The 15691-nt window shown below is 35.8% G+C and overlaps 1 protein-coding gene and 1 long non-coding RNA gene across 5 annotated transcripts in view; one reads left to right on the top strand and one right to left on the bottom strand.

Annotated features, from left to right (window-relative positions):
- The window catches only part of VMP1 (vacuole membrane protein 1), a 120815-nt gene that overhangs the window by 96045 nt on the left and 9079 nt on the right, over window positions 1-15691 (top strand). For all 4 annotated transcript variants that reach the window (XM_075195295.1, XM_075195294.1, XM_075195297.1 and 1 more), the window contains exons 8-10: window positions 643-723; window positions 2511-2627; window positions 7324-7385. In XM_075195295.1, the coding sequence (XP_075051396.1) occupies window positions 643-723; window positions 2511-2627; window positions 7324-7385 (260 nt within the window). The remainder of the gene's footprint in view (window positions 1-642; window positions 724-2510; window positions 2628-7323; window positions 7386-15691) is intronic.
- LOC142138546 (uncharacterized) overlaps window positions 14459-15691 on the bottom strand; it is a 5333-nt gene continuing 4100 nt past the window's right edge. The window contains exon 2 of the long non-coding RNA XR_012688049.1: window positions 14459-15229. This is a non-coding gene — a long non-coding RNA (uncharacterized LOC142138546). The remainder of the gene's footprint in view (window positions 15230-15691) is intronic.

Below are 15691 nucleotides of genomic sequence, written 5' to 3' on the forward strand. Positions count from 1 at the left end.
CCCAGGACATTTCTATTGTTTGCAATCCGATATGTGTGTTTGGTTATTAATTAAATATAAATACATATTTGTTCTATAAAATATTAGCCATTATTTCCATCTTTAAAATTAGGAAAAAAAAGACACACACAAAAAAAAACTTAATTTTGAAACTCTAGCATATGGTTTATCTCTCAAGCTTTTTTCAAAGCTTTATAAAAGCAGACCCGACCTTCCTTCTTTTAGAAGATATTTATTTAGGAAAACATCTCGCCATAAATGCTGACTCCATGTCATAAATAATAAAATAAAAGTTCAATTATCCTTTAACGCTCAATTTCCTCCTACTGTAAAAGTTAACAAACATTCTCCCATCGCCCTCCCAGTTGGAGCCCCGGAAAAATGGCAGCACAGAGTAATGCTGTAGTAATACAGAACTGGCAAATCTATTCTGGATTGTGAGCAGGAGGAAGAATCACAAGCCACACTCATACCTGTAGCAGACACAAGGTTTGGGCTAGGGGGAGCACTTTGGTAAAATATTACAGTAGGGTAACAGTGCAGCTTTAATGGTCTTAACTGTATGTTTTGCTGTTGTTTTTTGTTTGTGTTTTTTTTGTTTTCTAATGTCTAAGAATGTATTTTTTTTTTTTTTGTTTTTAGGATTTTGCATCTCGAGCTAAACTTGCAGTTCAAAACCTTGTGCAGAAAGTTGGGTTTCTTGGAATCCTGGCCTGTGCTTCGGTAAGTTTTTAACTTTTTCCAAACCCTGTATTTGTTCTACCATTAAATCATTTCTTTGTTTTGTAACCTGATACATTTCCATGGCTGCATATTACCCTTAATCTAAGTAATATAAAAAACAGCCCCAAAATAACCTCCGTACCACTATATCACGCTTACCAAAATGCCCCCACATTCCCCTTTTAACCCTCTAGGTGACACTCAGACCCCCACTTGCACCAAAATTCCACCAAATGCCCTTAGGATTGAACTGAGGTTAAATAGTGTTTTCTATCTCAAAATACTACAGGATGGTGACTTCAGGATGCCTGAGGACAGGATTTTATTGTTTGGTTTATATGAACTTTGGTTTTATTTTATTCATCATAAAAAGTGCAAACAAAAATTAGTTACTGCTTTGTGTATACTACACTGTGGTTTTAGAAATGTCTGTACATCAGTTTACATTCATGGTACAAGTGATTAACATAAATAAAACAGTGTCTAAGGGTGCATACAGGCGGTCAGTTTCTTGCCTCACCTCTGCATTGTGTTCTGCTCACCTGGTACTGAACAGAACACAAACAAATCAGATATAGGGACTAAAACACGTACATACACCTTTTAGTGTCTAGAGCAATGCAGGGATAATGCTAGATAGTGTATAGTTAGGGAAAAATAGTACAAAATGTGTCTGTTCTTTACTGCAATGCCCCAGTGCATGTGTATGTCCCATGTGTTCATCATAGGAATATTACAAGCCTCATCTGAAGTGTGTCTTATGTGTATTTGTGCTCGGCTCAATACTGTGACTTCCAGCTGTCATTAGCAGAGCATGTTAGTTCATTGACACCTGTCGAGCCTCAGGTTTGAGGAGTCTGTTGTACAGTATGGAAATGTATTGTTGAATTTTAAATTCTTATAAAGACTTTTTAAAATGTCTCAGTTTAAATATTGTGGGTCTAAGTAATGCCGAAAGGTGGTAGAAATTGCAAGACTTGTCATTACTGAATTTTTCCCTGTATTATTGTTCATTGCGGTAAGCAAGCATGTATTAAAATGAATGGAAATAAATGCTCTTATTTATTTTGTGGGAGTATAATGATTGATGTGCTAAGCAAACCATTGGTACATTGTGTTAAGAAATGTATTTTACATACTTCTGAATACATTGTTTGTGACATTTACTGGAATGAGCAGTTTGTAAACGTAAAAGGCTAGAGTTTAGGATGTAAGACAATTAGGCAGCACAATGTGAACTCCACATTTTTCGTTAAGGGAGGTATTCGTAAACTTTTATTACCAACAAGTTTCCACAACATAAATGTTGTTGATTATACATGTATTTGTCTTAGTTCTGTTTGTTAGACATGTTTGCATGTGTTTTTATGTATATTGTTGTATAGCTTTTATTTAAAAAAAAAAAAAAGTTAATGTGAGATATGCAGTATTTATACATATTCAATGCCACCTACTTCCTAGTTCTAAAACACTGTTTCTTCTAAGATGGAAAAAAAAAGAAATGGTTAAGAAATTAATCTAATATAAATTTTACCCTGACTACAGTGAGAATTAATCTGCTTGAGAGTCACTTAACGCTTTCATCTCCAAATCATTCACCACTGAACCTTAGTCATTCTACTTTCTCTACCATATGTACATTTCAAACCCTGCATAGTACACATATAATATTAAAGGTGCTATGAACCTTGTTCAGCTCTGTACCATGAATTCATCTAGCACTGCATAAGAAATTGGTTTCAATTGTTGTATGTAAACTTTTTTTTTTTTGCAATTCTTATTTTCAGATTCCCAATCCCCTGTTTGATTTGGCAGGAATAACATGTGGACATTTCCTTGTCCCCTTCTGGACTTTCTTTGGAGCCACTCTGATTGGCAAAGCAATAATTAAAATGCACATCCAGGCAAGTTCATTTGTAATAAGTTCATCTAAATGCCTCGCAGGTCAAACTGTACAAGTGTGTGTGTATATAATTCTCTACATGTATACGTCTAGTATATTTATGATCTTGTACTATGTGCGTAAGTATAGCTTAGTTCTTGGATATTATAGATAGCAGTTTCAGTGTACAAGTTTGAATGTATTAAGATTTCCCATTTTTCTGCCTATAGGGATTAAAAAAGGCAGAAACACAATTATGATGCACATTTACTATGCAGTTATTATATCAGAAAGCTATGGAGCATTTTACAATGAGTGCTGCTTAGTTACAACTGTAATAAATCTAAGATATAGAACCCTATGGGTGTGCTATTTTTATGAGTTATAAGTAAGAAATAGTTTGTACAGTTATTCTAAAATAGCATTACCGCTTACTGTTCTCAGGAAGTAAGTGGTTAGCCATGATATTTACCTATGGTTTCTAACAAATGCAAATATATTTTAACAATGAATTCATTTTTTTGTGCTATACATCAGTTCTCTCTATCTGTTTTGAGTTTCTTTTTCATTTAGTGTAAATAATTTTTGTTTGAATGTTTAAATTACTCAGTTAACTGAGTAACATACTCTCGGGACAGCAGGTACTAAAAGATCATAAAGCCTAACCCTGATCTTGCATATCAGCATTGTGGCACTTTCAGTTTCCCTATAATAACTACACATCCAGCAGCAGCAGGACTGCCGAGAGCAACCTCAGACCTTGTTGCATCTGCTGCTTTAGGGCCCCCATCCCTTGCCAAAAGGCAGTACTGCGGGCACATCCTAGTGGGTTGCACAAGTTCTAGGAGGGGTGTAACACCCAAAATTTGGCTCAGATGAGGCTGTGAATGTGCAGATGGGACTGGAGCACCATCCGCCCATACCATCATCGCCACCACAGGGCTGTGTACTTTATACCCATCCACCCACCCCATCGGCACCTATTTCCAGCAGTATACTATATAAGAAATGTAAACATTCACCATAGTATTTTATCTTTCGTAATACACGAGTGTTGGTATTCACTGAAAAATATTGTTATGTTCATCACCTCAGCTGTCATCAGTGATGGCTTTCACTAAGATGTGCGTTTTAGGACATACATTCTACTACACTACTACTCTGGTACATTGCTCTGTTTTGGTTTGTAATGCTGGCAAAACATGCCATACTACATAGGACATAAAGCATGCTACACAACTTAGGGCAAATTGATAGCTATCTTGTGTGGCCCGAAAACAAGATGAATGCTTATAATGATCCTATCAAAATTGACGGGATCATGATCATCTAATTTGTTGCTCAATGTAATGGGGAAAAAAAAAGACTATCTGTCTTTTGACCACACCTATTGCCACAGTAGACCTCGCCCAAATGTCAACTGTCCAGATCTTGTGATCCTCAATGATCTTTGTGATCAAGATCAGCCCGTGTGTGTGTGTGTGTGTGTGTATATATCTGTATATGAAAATACACCACCGATGAAGTAGCTATTACAAAATGCGTAGGGTTGCTTCCTGCATTGCAGTCGCTAGCATCTAGGGTATGTTTGGAAGTAACGAGAAGACTATCCAGGAAACACTTCTGGGTAATTCAAGTTTATGCTGTGGTTCTGCAGGCTTAAGAGGAGGACAACACTCCTGTTTGCTTCTGTAGTGATATTGCATGTCCTTGTATTTTCTCACATAACAATCTACAATACAGATAAATATGTGTGTGTGTATATGTATGTATATATATATATATATATATATATATATATATATATATATATATATATATATATATATACATACATATACACTTACATACATACTTACTTACATACATACATACATACATACATACATACAATGGCCTGTTTGTAGGAGGAGTCAGAATTGTAGGATAAGTTTGTCATTTATAACTTGGGTGTTTCCTTACAATGTATTCCGGGTAAAGCTAGTCACAAACAGGAAACAGATACTGTTCTATCTTATGTCCAACATCTCACCTCTTATCTTCCTATTTTCTATTTGATCTTGAACACATTGCATTCACAATAAGCTCTATCCTAAAAAGTTTAGTATTATTTTCACTTTTAAAAGGTCTGATGTGTTAATGTCAGGTGATTAAGAGATGCCATGGCGAATGGTCATAACCGCTATAAAACCTTTTTTTTTTTAAAGAAAACCTAAACTGTAATTTTAATACCTAGTAGAAGCAATGAATTCTATTGTGTTGGTTTTTATTGTGTTAAAATAAAGCAACAAAAGCAGAAACCCGTGTAAGTATTTTCATGTTCCATATTTGCGGTAATGTATGGCATCGCTTTATCAACCATTAATTAAAATGATCAAAAAGAAATGGAATAGACATTCAGAGCAAAACATTTTCATTATCACTGTGTTTATTTGCTTTGTCAGCACATACATACAGCCTAGTACTCCACTTGGTTTAGAGACCACTATAAGATTGTATAACTGATGTAAGTCACACAATCTGATAGTTTAATGTGTGTGCATGTTCTATGTTCTAATAATATTGTGCATTTTTTTTATTCTGTTTCTGTGTTCTCCCCTATTACATTTACTGAGAGGTTGATTTCTTGACCAGCCACCCATTTATGTGCTTTCCTTTATAATATAAACACCACACTGTCCTTAGGTATAAATCCACCTACCCACGCTGCATTCCTGCAAATCAAGTCTGTCTGGCTGTCAGTCACTGTGTGTCTGCTGTACTATAGAAGCCCTTCTAAAATATTAACCTGTTTTAAAGGAGTGAAAGGACAAAAGAAATGACCTTCTGAAGATGGTCCAGGAAATGCAGAAAGCATTCTAGTTCATTTGTAGCACATTAATGGACTGTGACAGAGCCCTGGTGGGTTGGATATGGAAAGTCAACAGTCAAAATGTCAACAAATGTAGAATTTAAATGTCCACATGTATAATATGGACATGGTTCTAAAGTCGACAATCAAAATGTTGACATAGATGTAAACAAATTAAAATGGTAATACATGTAAAAATAAAATCCCCCTCCCAAACAGCTTAACCAACCCTAGTGCCGCCAGCCTAGGCTAATACTAGCAGAATCAGGGGGCGCTAAAGGTGGGGTACTGCCGATTTTACGATTACCAACAGTAGGCTTTGACAGCCAGAGCTAGTGCCACTAAAACAGGAAAACCTGCAGTGTTGGGTGCCTCAGCCATACAGTCTGGTCTGCATGGGGCTGGATTCCCTAGGGATTCCTGCTACTGGGTGCTTGTAGTACACAGGGACCTGTAGTGCACCAGGGAAAAATGTAAATACAACTCTAACAAGTGTAAGACTTTTTTTTTTTTTTTTATAAATACACGCATACACTATCCTCATTCACCTCTGCTCAACTAGATCCAGGGTCTTCATCTGTGATAAATCCACAGATTCTTTTGCATGTCGAATTTAGAACTTGACCACATTTTGACCACATTTTACATGTCGACATTATGAACCTGTCAACATTTTGACTACATTGCACCATGGCATCTACTGTGGTAATGCGTAAAGTTTTGTGTCTCCATTCATGGATGGCGGATACTCTTAAAAATAGATGGGTGTCCCTATCCTTTGAAGAAAAACTGTACTCTCTCATTTCAGAACTCTCTGTGGTAAAGTCTGGTATGGTTGCCACAGGACTGTCCCAACAGGAGGGCATACACATTCAGGGATGAAAGTAGATATGATCCCTATAGTAATTTGCAGAGGAAAGGACCATATTGGCAATAGACATGAGTCTTGACAACTGTTATGAGTTTACATTGAAATTTGTGAGATATCCACCAGGCAACGTTGATGTTGGACAGTTCACAGGTCTTCTTAAACCAAGTTCCTATTTATCAAAGAAACACAGGTTTCTACTCCAGCATATTAATTGTAGAAAACACAAATGAGGATATTGTTTGGATTTAGGGGCCCCTCAGAACATATTTAAAAACCAGAAATTTCAAGATTGAAACTCACAGCCATCTGACCTCAAGGATACCATCATTTGCTTATCAGACCATCACATCAAAAGTTTCTCAGTTCCTGATCTTCAATAACCCTTTCCAAACCAGGAGTCTTCTCTTTGTAAATGTTATTGGTGCTGTTAATAACACAAAGATCCTCGTAGTAATAATCGCAGAGTTAAGATAAGTGGGGATACTGTCTGATGATTTTTTGATAAAGACAAGATTCAGAGAATAAGAATCCCAAGAGTGAGCATAGGTTCATGCATGTTCTGGAAACGGCACGGAAGAGAGTCATTTACAGTCATCCCAGATACTAAAATATCTAGGGGTTTGTCTGGAAACGCCACAGCAGAGTTGAGCTTAAGAAATCTAGGACTCAAGGCTGCAGTCATAGACCAAAGTGTTTTAGGTGTGATATCTGTGTAGAGATAGGCATATATTTCGTTTTTCCAGGATGGTATATCGTTGTCACAATAATATTGATGGAATTTTAGTCATTGCATGACTCTACACACAACTTATGTATGCACACAACTTATGTATTGTAAGTAAAATTATATTTAATCATTTTTTAAAGTGTAGTAAACCCCGCCCCACACACACACTTTTGAATCTAGACCAGCCATTACATTTTTTTTCTATTGCATTGTTTCTTTCAGCTTCTTTATCCCTTAATTAATTGATTGTATACTTTCCCTTTTTGCAGAAGCTTTTTGTTATCATAACTTTCAGCAAGCATATTGTGGAGCAGATGGTGTCCCTAATCGGGTGAGTAATTGAGTAACACTTGTCTTGTACTTATCTCCGAGAACAACATTGTTCAGCACTCTGCTGAAAATGTTATCTCATTTTCTGAAGAGGCCACAGACCATTTGTTTTTGGTTCTTTTAATATCATGTGTTAACACAAATAATCTTTAGAACTGTGATTTCCCCCCCTCCCATCTCTGTTGGTGCAAAACCATTATTTATGTATTTATATTTAATAACTGTATGTAATAAGCATAAATGTTTTTTACTTATTTTTTTGTTCTTTTTTAGAAGAGAAAAAAAAACCCTTTAAACTAGAGCAGCTGTTGGCATGTCATTAAATGTATATGTTTGATTCACTTAATTCTTTCCTTCCCTACATTATCTATAACAAGATACATGGGATGGTAGTATTAGCTGATGCAATAATTTTGGATAGTGGTAATTCTGATGAACTGTATGCCTCATGCTTAGATCAGACTATAGTCATACCTTTATTTACACCAGGTGTATTTTCACTATAGCCATGTTAACATCATTACACAGAGTTACTCACATTTCTTTACTGTTCCATTTATTTAAGGCGTAAACTAGTGTAGACCTGTTTATACTGCTATATGTTCGTGGGTAAGGGCTGATTCACACTCGCACATGCAGAGAAAATGGATAAAGTTAAAACAACTAAAATGTGCAGTAGTTTTTGTGATATATTCTATGCGTTCTTCATTTGTATTTTTAACAAATATAATGTTTTGTACTGGTAGAGCGCATTAACCCTATGAAATAGGTTGTTTTGAGTCTTAAAATTTTAAATGTGGCATTAACATTTTAAATTAAGTGTGGGAACAAACCAGTGGATGCTTTAATGCACTTTTCTTGCTTTTTTTTTTTTTTAACGTGTGGAAAAAACAAAAAAAAAAATCTGATAGGTGTGAAGGAGCCCTGAATGTTTCTAAGATAATTTAGACAAACATGTGAAGAGACCTTTTTAATATTTGTAGAGCTCCTGCATATAAAACATGCATGTAATGTGCCTCTAGATATGTTTCATTTGTCCAACAAAAGAATCAACTAATTGTTAATTTAGAACCCTCATTTATAAAAGTCCTACTTTCCACCTTGAATAAAGCAGTGGCTACCCCTGAAACACGTCTTTCAGTCTGTGTCTAGGGAACGTCATCCTCTTTCTGTCTTTTAATTCATGTTTCAGCCAATCATCATCATTTATTTATATAGCACCACTAATTTCTCAGAGCTGTACAGAGAATATCACTCATTCACATTGGCCAATAAACTCATCCAGTGATATCATTCCCGTTCAAACATAGATGAGGTCTGCACCAACACGGACACTGACTCATACTGTAACAAAGGGCTAGGACGATATGTATTATAGAATAAAATATACAAACAACCCAGTTCCATAGTTATTAACCTATTAACTGCTAGACAGATACAGAGTATCCATATCACTTCAGGGTGCATGCAGGGTCACATTTTAAGGTTTGTGCCTTCACTATAAATTAATGTGATATATTCCTAATTGTGAGCCCTGCATATTCCATGCTCTGTATTGTTTGGAATTAATTTACTGTGTGGGGGGGCCTGGCACAAGTCAAGCAGCATAAAAACAAATAAATACCAGTCAAACAACATAAAAAAAATGAGCACAACAATGTGAATGTTATCCCCCAAGCAGTACTTTCTTAGGTGTTCATGGTAAAGACATCTCAGACGGTATGAATATAGTCATTTCGGGATCAATTTATTGATTTCTCTGGTCACGGGTTTCCTAGTGCAGGGCTCATTTAGTTTTGTTTGCTATCTCCGCTCCAGACATCTCCAGGTTTTGTGGCTGCTGCATTTTTATTTAAAGGGAATGTATATTGTTATTTCCGATCCAGCAGCCACAGGAGAATGATTACGTGCTGCCATAGCAACTACTACAGATGGAATAAAAAAAATAAATGTTAAGGACATTTACATGAAACATTCAGCTTGATGAAATGTAACTATGCTGCTTTGAATTTTGAACAAGTCTCTTATCTTGGTAGAAATGTTTTGCTAAATAGACAGTTATATAATTCATGGGGGGAAAAAATCATAATCGTGTGAAACAAGTGGGTGTGGCCTGTTTATTAAGTACTAACTGACAGAATCGGGTACCAGCGCAAAAGACAATTTTTGCCTTTGGCTAAACACACCTATAAAAAGTCACTGAACAAATCTGTGCAAATTCATGAGATTCTGTAGAAACTACACCCTGTTGTATCCTGTAACAACTAATCCATATTATACAAGATATTGGTCAGACCCAATTGTATTTGTTGCAAATGTCATATGTAGTTTTTAAGTTCAATATGCCTTTTGCTGGGAGAGGTAAATTTTAGATCTTTCCCACATGTACTATGATTCCCCTTTTAAGGGCATAACGTGCAGGGTAGGCTCAACCTTATTCAGCTATCAAAACCTTTCACAGTATATTCCAAAGAATGTATTTATATTCCTCTGCATTTCCTGGCCACTCCTTTTTATCACATTGCTGTACCGGGTGACACTCACGCACAGTCACTCTGTTGCACAATTGCATGAATGAGATAGTTTTCCACCCACACAAAGTTTAATCTTTGGTCTTTATGATAGGCAGTATCCCCTGGACATGTTGCATTGTGTTCTGTGTGACGCTAGTGTCAGCAGCTACAGAGCAATCAAAGCAATTTAGTTCACTCCCTGCAAATCTGTAGTCCTTTCAAAGGTAAAGCCTGTTCTCCCTCTTTATATGTAATACAATCAGGCTACATCTTGACAACCATTTAATAACACATGCAATGGCTAAAGGCCTACTACATCAGTGTTTTGTCAAATGCCCCTAATAGGTCATGTTTTCCCTGTGTGAGATTGGTATATATCATGTCAAGCAGGTGGAAATCCTTACAAAATGTATTTAAACATTGGACCTAGTCCTGCAGTTCTAAATTGAGTGTTTTTATTATAACCTTTTAACTTTGTGTCTTTAGAGCATTCGTTTGTGTGCACAAAACTAGTTTTCAATTATATTCTACCATCTGGTGTTTTAAAATTGTTCATGAGCTGTGCTGTATGTTCTACCTTATTCAATTTAGAATATATCTTTATATCAATGTATTCATACAGTTATGGATTGTAATAGGGGCAGATGGCATGAGAATCCTGGGCCCAATTGGGAAGGCCTTGTTTGTGACCTCATCCATTCTAGGGCACCAGGAGGGGACTGAAATACTATGCTAGGTGCAGGGTCATCAGAATGCAGTTCATCCTTACTGTAGCAACTGTTTTTGCTGTTGTGGTGTCCAGCGGAGGGGATGTCAGAATGCTGCTGCTACATGTGGGCAGTCTGTGCAGCATATTGATGACATCATCAGCTTAGGTCACCAGTGCCACATGAAGCAGCAGTGGTGTGAGTTGCTGGGAGGACGACTGAAGTCCTCCTGCACTTGAGACTGCAGCAGCTAGAAATCTGTGGGGTAGAGGGGGGATTGTATTTTTACTGTAATGGCACCTTTCAGATAATTGCATCTTTTCTGTAAATTATTCAATTTGGTATCAAGGAACCGTGTAGATATCTGTGAGATTTACAGCTCTGCAAATAAATTAGGAAATTGCAGGATAATTAGGGCACAGCGTGACATGCCAGTCATTATGGTATGCTCATTGTCAGCTGTTCTCATTTTGTGCCTGAAGATTCTAAACATTCAATTGGTCCACACCCATTCGTTCAGAAAATGTGCTGTATTTGTACATATGAGTGGATGTTCAATGGATCTAATTACACTTAATATTTAGGCAATATTTATTTGTTTATTGTGTAACTTAATAAATTATTTTTTATTTATTTATTATGACTTACCAATAATACAAACATTGTTTCATGTGCTAATTTAAAAATAGTAATATTGTGACAATAGTAAGATAAGTTTCATTAATTCATGCTATACTAAAGAGCGCGCAGTTCATTCATTCATCAGTTTCACTCCAAGGCACGTCATGGCACTAATTTTACAATGATGGGTAGAAATATTTTTTATTTACTGCTTTAGAATTGACCCATTTTGCTGTTTTAGTATTTTTTGTTGTAATTGTAACAAAACTGTCAGTGAACTTTTAAAATGCGAGTTATTTTCTGTAGTGCACAGCACCCTACTCATTTACAGGAATACAGCACAGGGAGTGCACCATACTAAAAATATAAGGAAGAGTTAATAGTTCCTTGTCCCAAGGGGTCTTACAGTAATGAGATTTATGGGGAAATAATGTAAATAGGTGATAATTCTTTGATACAGTATCTTCCGAGAGTCTAGGGGAGACCATGAATGTGGGACTCGTTCACAAAAGTGGTGCTTGAGGTTAATCCTGCCAACACCAATTTTTGTATATTGTCTGTGGGCAAAGACATACACTTGGCTTTCTATTACTCTTTAGCATTTTATCAGCTGCATATTTATTTGGTCACAGCAAGTTACACATATGCTATATAGGAGAGCCTGCATACTGTATCATGACAAAATAATTATAAATAATCTGTGGGACACCATTTTTCTTATATAGGGATGTCCCAAAATTCTGTTGGCATTTAGTAAATAAGGAGGTGACATGACCTATATAACCCTAATATGTCAAAGATGTATCTAAATTCACAAACTATTGTATTGGGTATTAGTTACTTCAAATTGAACGTAGTAATATGTAGGATTAATTTATAAAATATTTTAAAAACTGATACTTAAATATTAGAAACTGATACTTAAACTGATACTTGTTCACTGATGCTTGTTCACTGATTTTAGTGTTAAATCTACAAATATCTTTAGTCACTCCCAGTTCTAAGATTATTTTTGTACTATAGCTGTCTTATTTGATCTGATTATTATTGCTGTTCATTTATAAGGTGCTCCCAATGTGGTCCAGTGTATGAAACAGGGGCACACAGGAAACAGTAAACCGTGTTTACAGATGAAAGTTATAACAAATACCATAAATGTGTTTATGCGTGTGAATGCAAAATAGGAAATCTTTAATATTTTTCTTGAATTGTTATTGCAATGCATGTTTTTATAGCTTTGGCTTTTTGTTGCTGATTTATGTGGGTATGAATTTACCCATTGTATCTTGATGACATAAGCAAAGCCTAAACAGAACAGAGTAGCTTACCTCTATGGTTACTGGAAAGAAAGTAAAGTATTAGCTGGAAAAGGGAACAGAGCTTCCCAAGAAATAACAAATAAGTAATGAAGCTAGGAATTATCCATAGTAAAGTAATTTGGTTAATGGCACGTTCCAGTACTTTTACTTAAAATTGAACTATATTATTTTATGCTTTTTACTGTTCATATTTGTTAAAACAGTAAGAAAAAACTTCTGGGACATGTACTTTCACGTGAAGCACACATGCTCTTTTATTGAGAAATCACAGCAGCTCATAATGTTATTTATGAGCCCTCATGCTGTTCTCACAGCTGAAGTGCGTCAGCTGCATACTCTAGTAGTAACAATGTGTAGTATTTGTTCTAGACAGGTTGCTTTGACACTATTCCCCAAAGCTGTTTAGAATTGCCCTGTACAGTAAGCTTCAGTACATTGTTAAAATGGGTGTAAAAGAAGTGCTGTTTTTAGATGAAAAGAGGACTGATTTTCTTTTTAGAACTGAGAAGTCTGTGTGTTGGATCATTTGAAGGTTTCTTTTACATTCTTTTAGTTCTGCAGCTCTGATTATTAAGTTAAAGTGACTTTCAAAGATTGTTGACTCAATAATTAGTTTACAAGGAGTGGAAGAATTAGTTTAAATACAGGTTTTTCCCGCAGTGAAGTTGAGATAAGTTGCTTGTATGGCTCAGATACGTCCTTTCAGTATTTGGTTATGTTCTTTACAAAAACCTTATCTACAAGCAACAAGTTGTTTGTCAGTATATAAATTATGTTAGGGAGGCAGTTTGTGTACACAGCACAGTAAGGATTTATTGGTGCAGAATCTCTCTCCTGCAATGACAAATGACAATGTATGCTTCAATTTTGGATAAAACAATCACGCATCACAATGTCCTGCTTGTTTCTGCTAAAACCACACCATTACCTCTCCTCTGGTAGTTTGGTGTAAACCTAAAAATCATTATAACTGTTGTTTCAGTTGTAGACATACACTATAGTGCTGTAGAACATGGTAGATTATAGATAGGGACATAGAAAATAACTTTATTAACAAATTGTACAGAGCACAATTTTAAAAAGGAAAGGAATAGCTGAGAAGGGTGGAGTATAGGAGTGTGGCGTTCTCCTTCACCCTGCTTGCAGATACACTGTCAATCATAGTTCTTTAGGTGGCTCAATTGTACTGGGAGCACAATAAGAGGTTATAGGAGCATAAATATTACATTTGTACTAACCCCTTTTTAGTTTTAGTGACACTGCTTTCAAGTGAAATCCTTTTGAGAGCATCAAGAAATGTTGAAATTCTCCCACTTTGTGAATGTATCATACCCATCTTGTATGACACCACCTTACAATCCAACAGTCTTTTCATATGTTTGTTCTTTGAACATGAGAATACGATTTTCTACTTGTCTCACATCAGAAATCAATAGAGCTTGAAGTGTGTATTGTGTAAGTACCATTTCTTGCTATTCCTATGTATGTATGTATGAAAGAGGCAGACAACGTCAATTCCTTTTAAGTTACTATTGTTTTTACACCAAATATAGTAGCTGGAAATGAAATCATAATGTCTAGAACTAGTTTGTAAAATAATGTTATGTTTATTTATCCAATATTTAACAGAACATTGAGCTCATCGTCCACAAAGATTGCATTTAGATATTGCGAGAGTGATACTGTACAGTCCTGCAACCCCTCTAAAATACAGACCCAACAGACTAGGTATTGGCATGAATGGCAGACTACTGTAAGTCCCCAAAGCATGTACTGTAGCTGTAATGGTACGTATTGAATAAAAGCATGTTGCAAGTAGTAGGGCAAATTTAGAAACACTGCTGGAACTTTGTTTATATGGGATAATAATGGGAAACATGGATCCAGATTATCCAATTACATTAAGTTCTTATCTTTTTAAATTGGGTTGAAAACTCAGTGACAGAAAAGTCCATTCTGCAAATGGGTACATCGTTCATAATGCACATAGATACCTGAGGAGATGTAATTTTTCTATATAATAGTTATTAGTGCAACACAGTGTTCCACACTATCAAATATAGTCAGACATTGCCAAATATTCTACAGTTGAGTTGTATGAACTGAAATTTTGAGACCGTTTCCTCTTTTTTAAAATGTACTTATGGGTTTCCCCTCTTTTTTCTAAAATACAAATTGGATGGTTTCCTGGTAGCCTAGTGCTATTAAGCAACTCATTTCAGTACATCTGTACATCTGCAAGCAACCGTAACTAACTGTTCATTTAAGAATAAACGTGGTTCTTTAATTGAGGGGTCGGTGTTGTGCATTTTTTGTTTGTAATTACTACTGCTTACTTGTTTATTCATTGCCTTGCTGAACTTCAAGAAACAAAACATGTTCTTAAACATCCTCTAAAATTTCTTAATATGCTTTTAAAGCAGGCATGAGTATATCAGTGTTTTGTGTGTACGCTGTCTCAAAGCCAAAAGCACCTGGGGCTCGAGTTTCTCTCCAGGGTATTTCAACCTAGTTGGGTGAGTCAGTCTATTGAAGTCTGAGGTCCATTCTGAGTCATCCATGATGGTGTTCTGCTATTGGTTCAGCCTCAAGGAAATGGTTGGTAAAATATCATGAGAATCTTTATCAGAGCAGGAAATGACAAGTCATTAAAATACTAACTGTTGGTGCTGTTGAGATCACTGCCTGGAAAGAAAAAAAAAAGTTCCAAAGTTCACATAGATTGAATGATAGACACTATCTTTGTAGAGTTTTTTTAATCAACTGTTGCACAGGGTTAGGGAACAAAAGCATTTGCACCTTGACAAAAGATCACTGTATTAATCACAGAAAATAAGAATAATACATCCGTAAGATATGTAGAGTGTGTGTGTGTGTGTGTGTGTGTGTGTGTGTGTGTATGTATGTATGTATGTATGTGTATATATATATATATATATATATATATATATATATATATATATATATATATATATATATATATGGTAATATTGCGCGTGAAAAGCGTTAATACGGTAGTTTACTCGCGGAATTTCAGCTCGCCGCTCAGGGAGTGGCGAGCTGAAATTTCGCGAGTAATTACCGTATTAACGCTAAGATTTTTTGAGCGCTCGTTTTTCCCCGTTAACGCTAACAATTGAATACCCT

The sequence above is a fragment of the Mixophyes fleayi genome, chromosome 2 (assembly GCF_038048845.1).
Source record: "Mixophyes fleayi isolate aMixFle1 chromosome 2, aMixFle1.hap1, whole genome shotgun sequence".
Lineage (NCBI taxonomy): Eukaryota > Metazoa > Chordata > Amphibia > Anura > Limnodynastidae > Mixophyes > Mixophyes fleayi.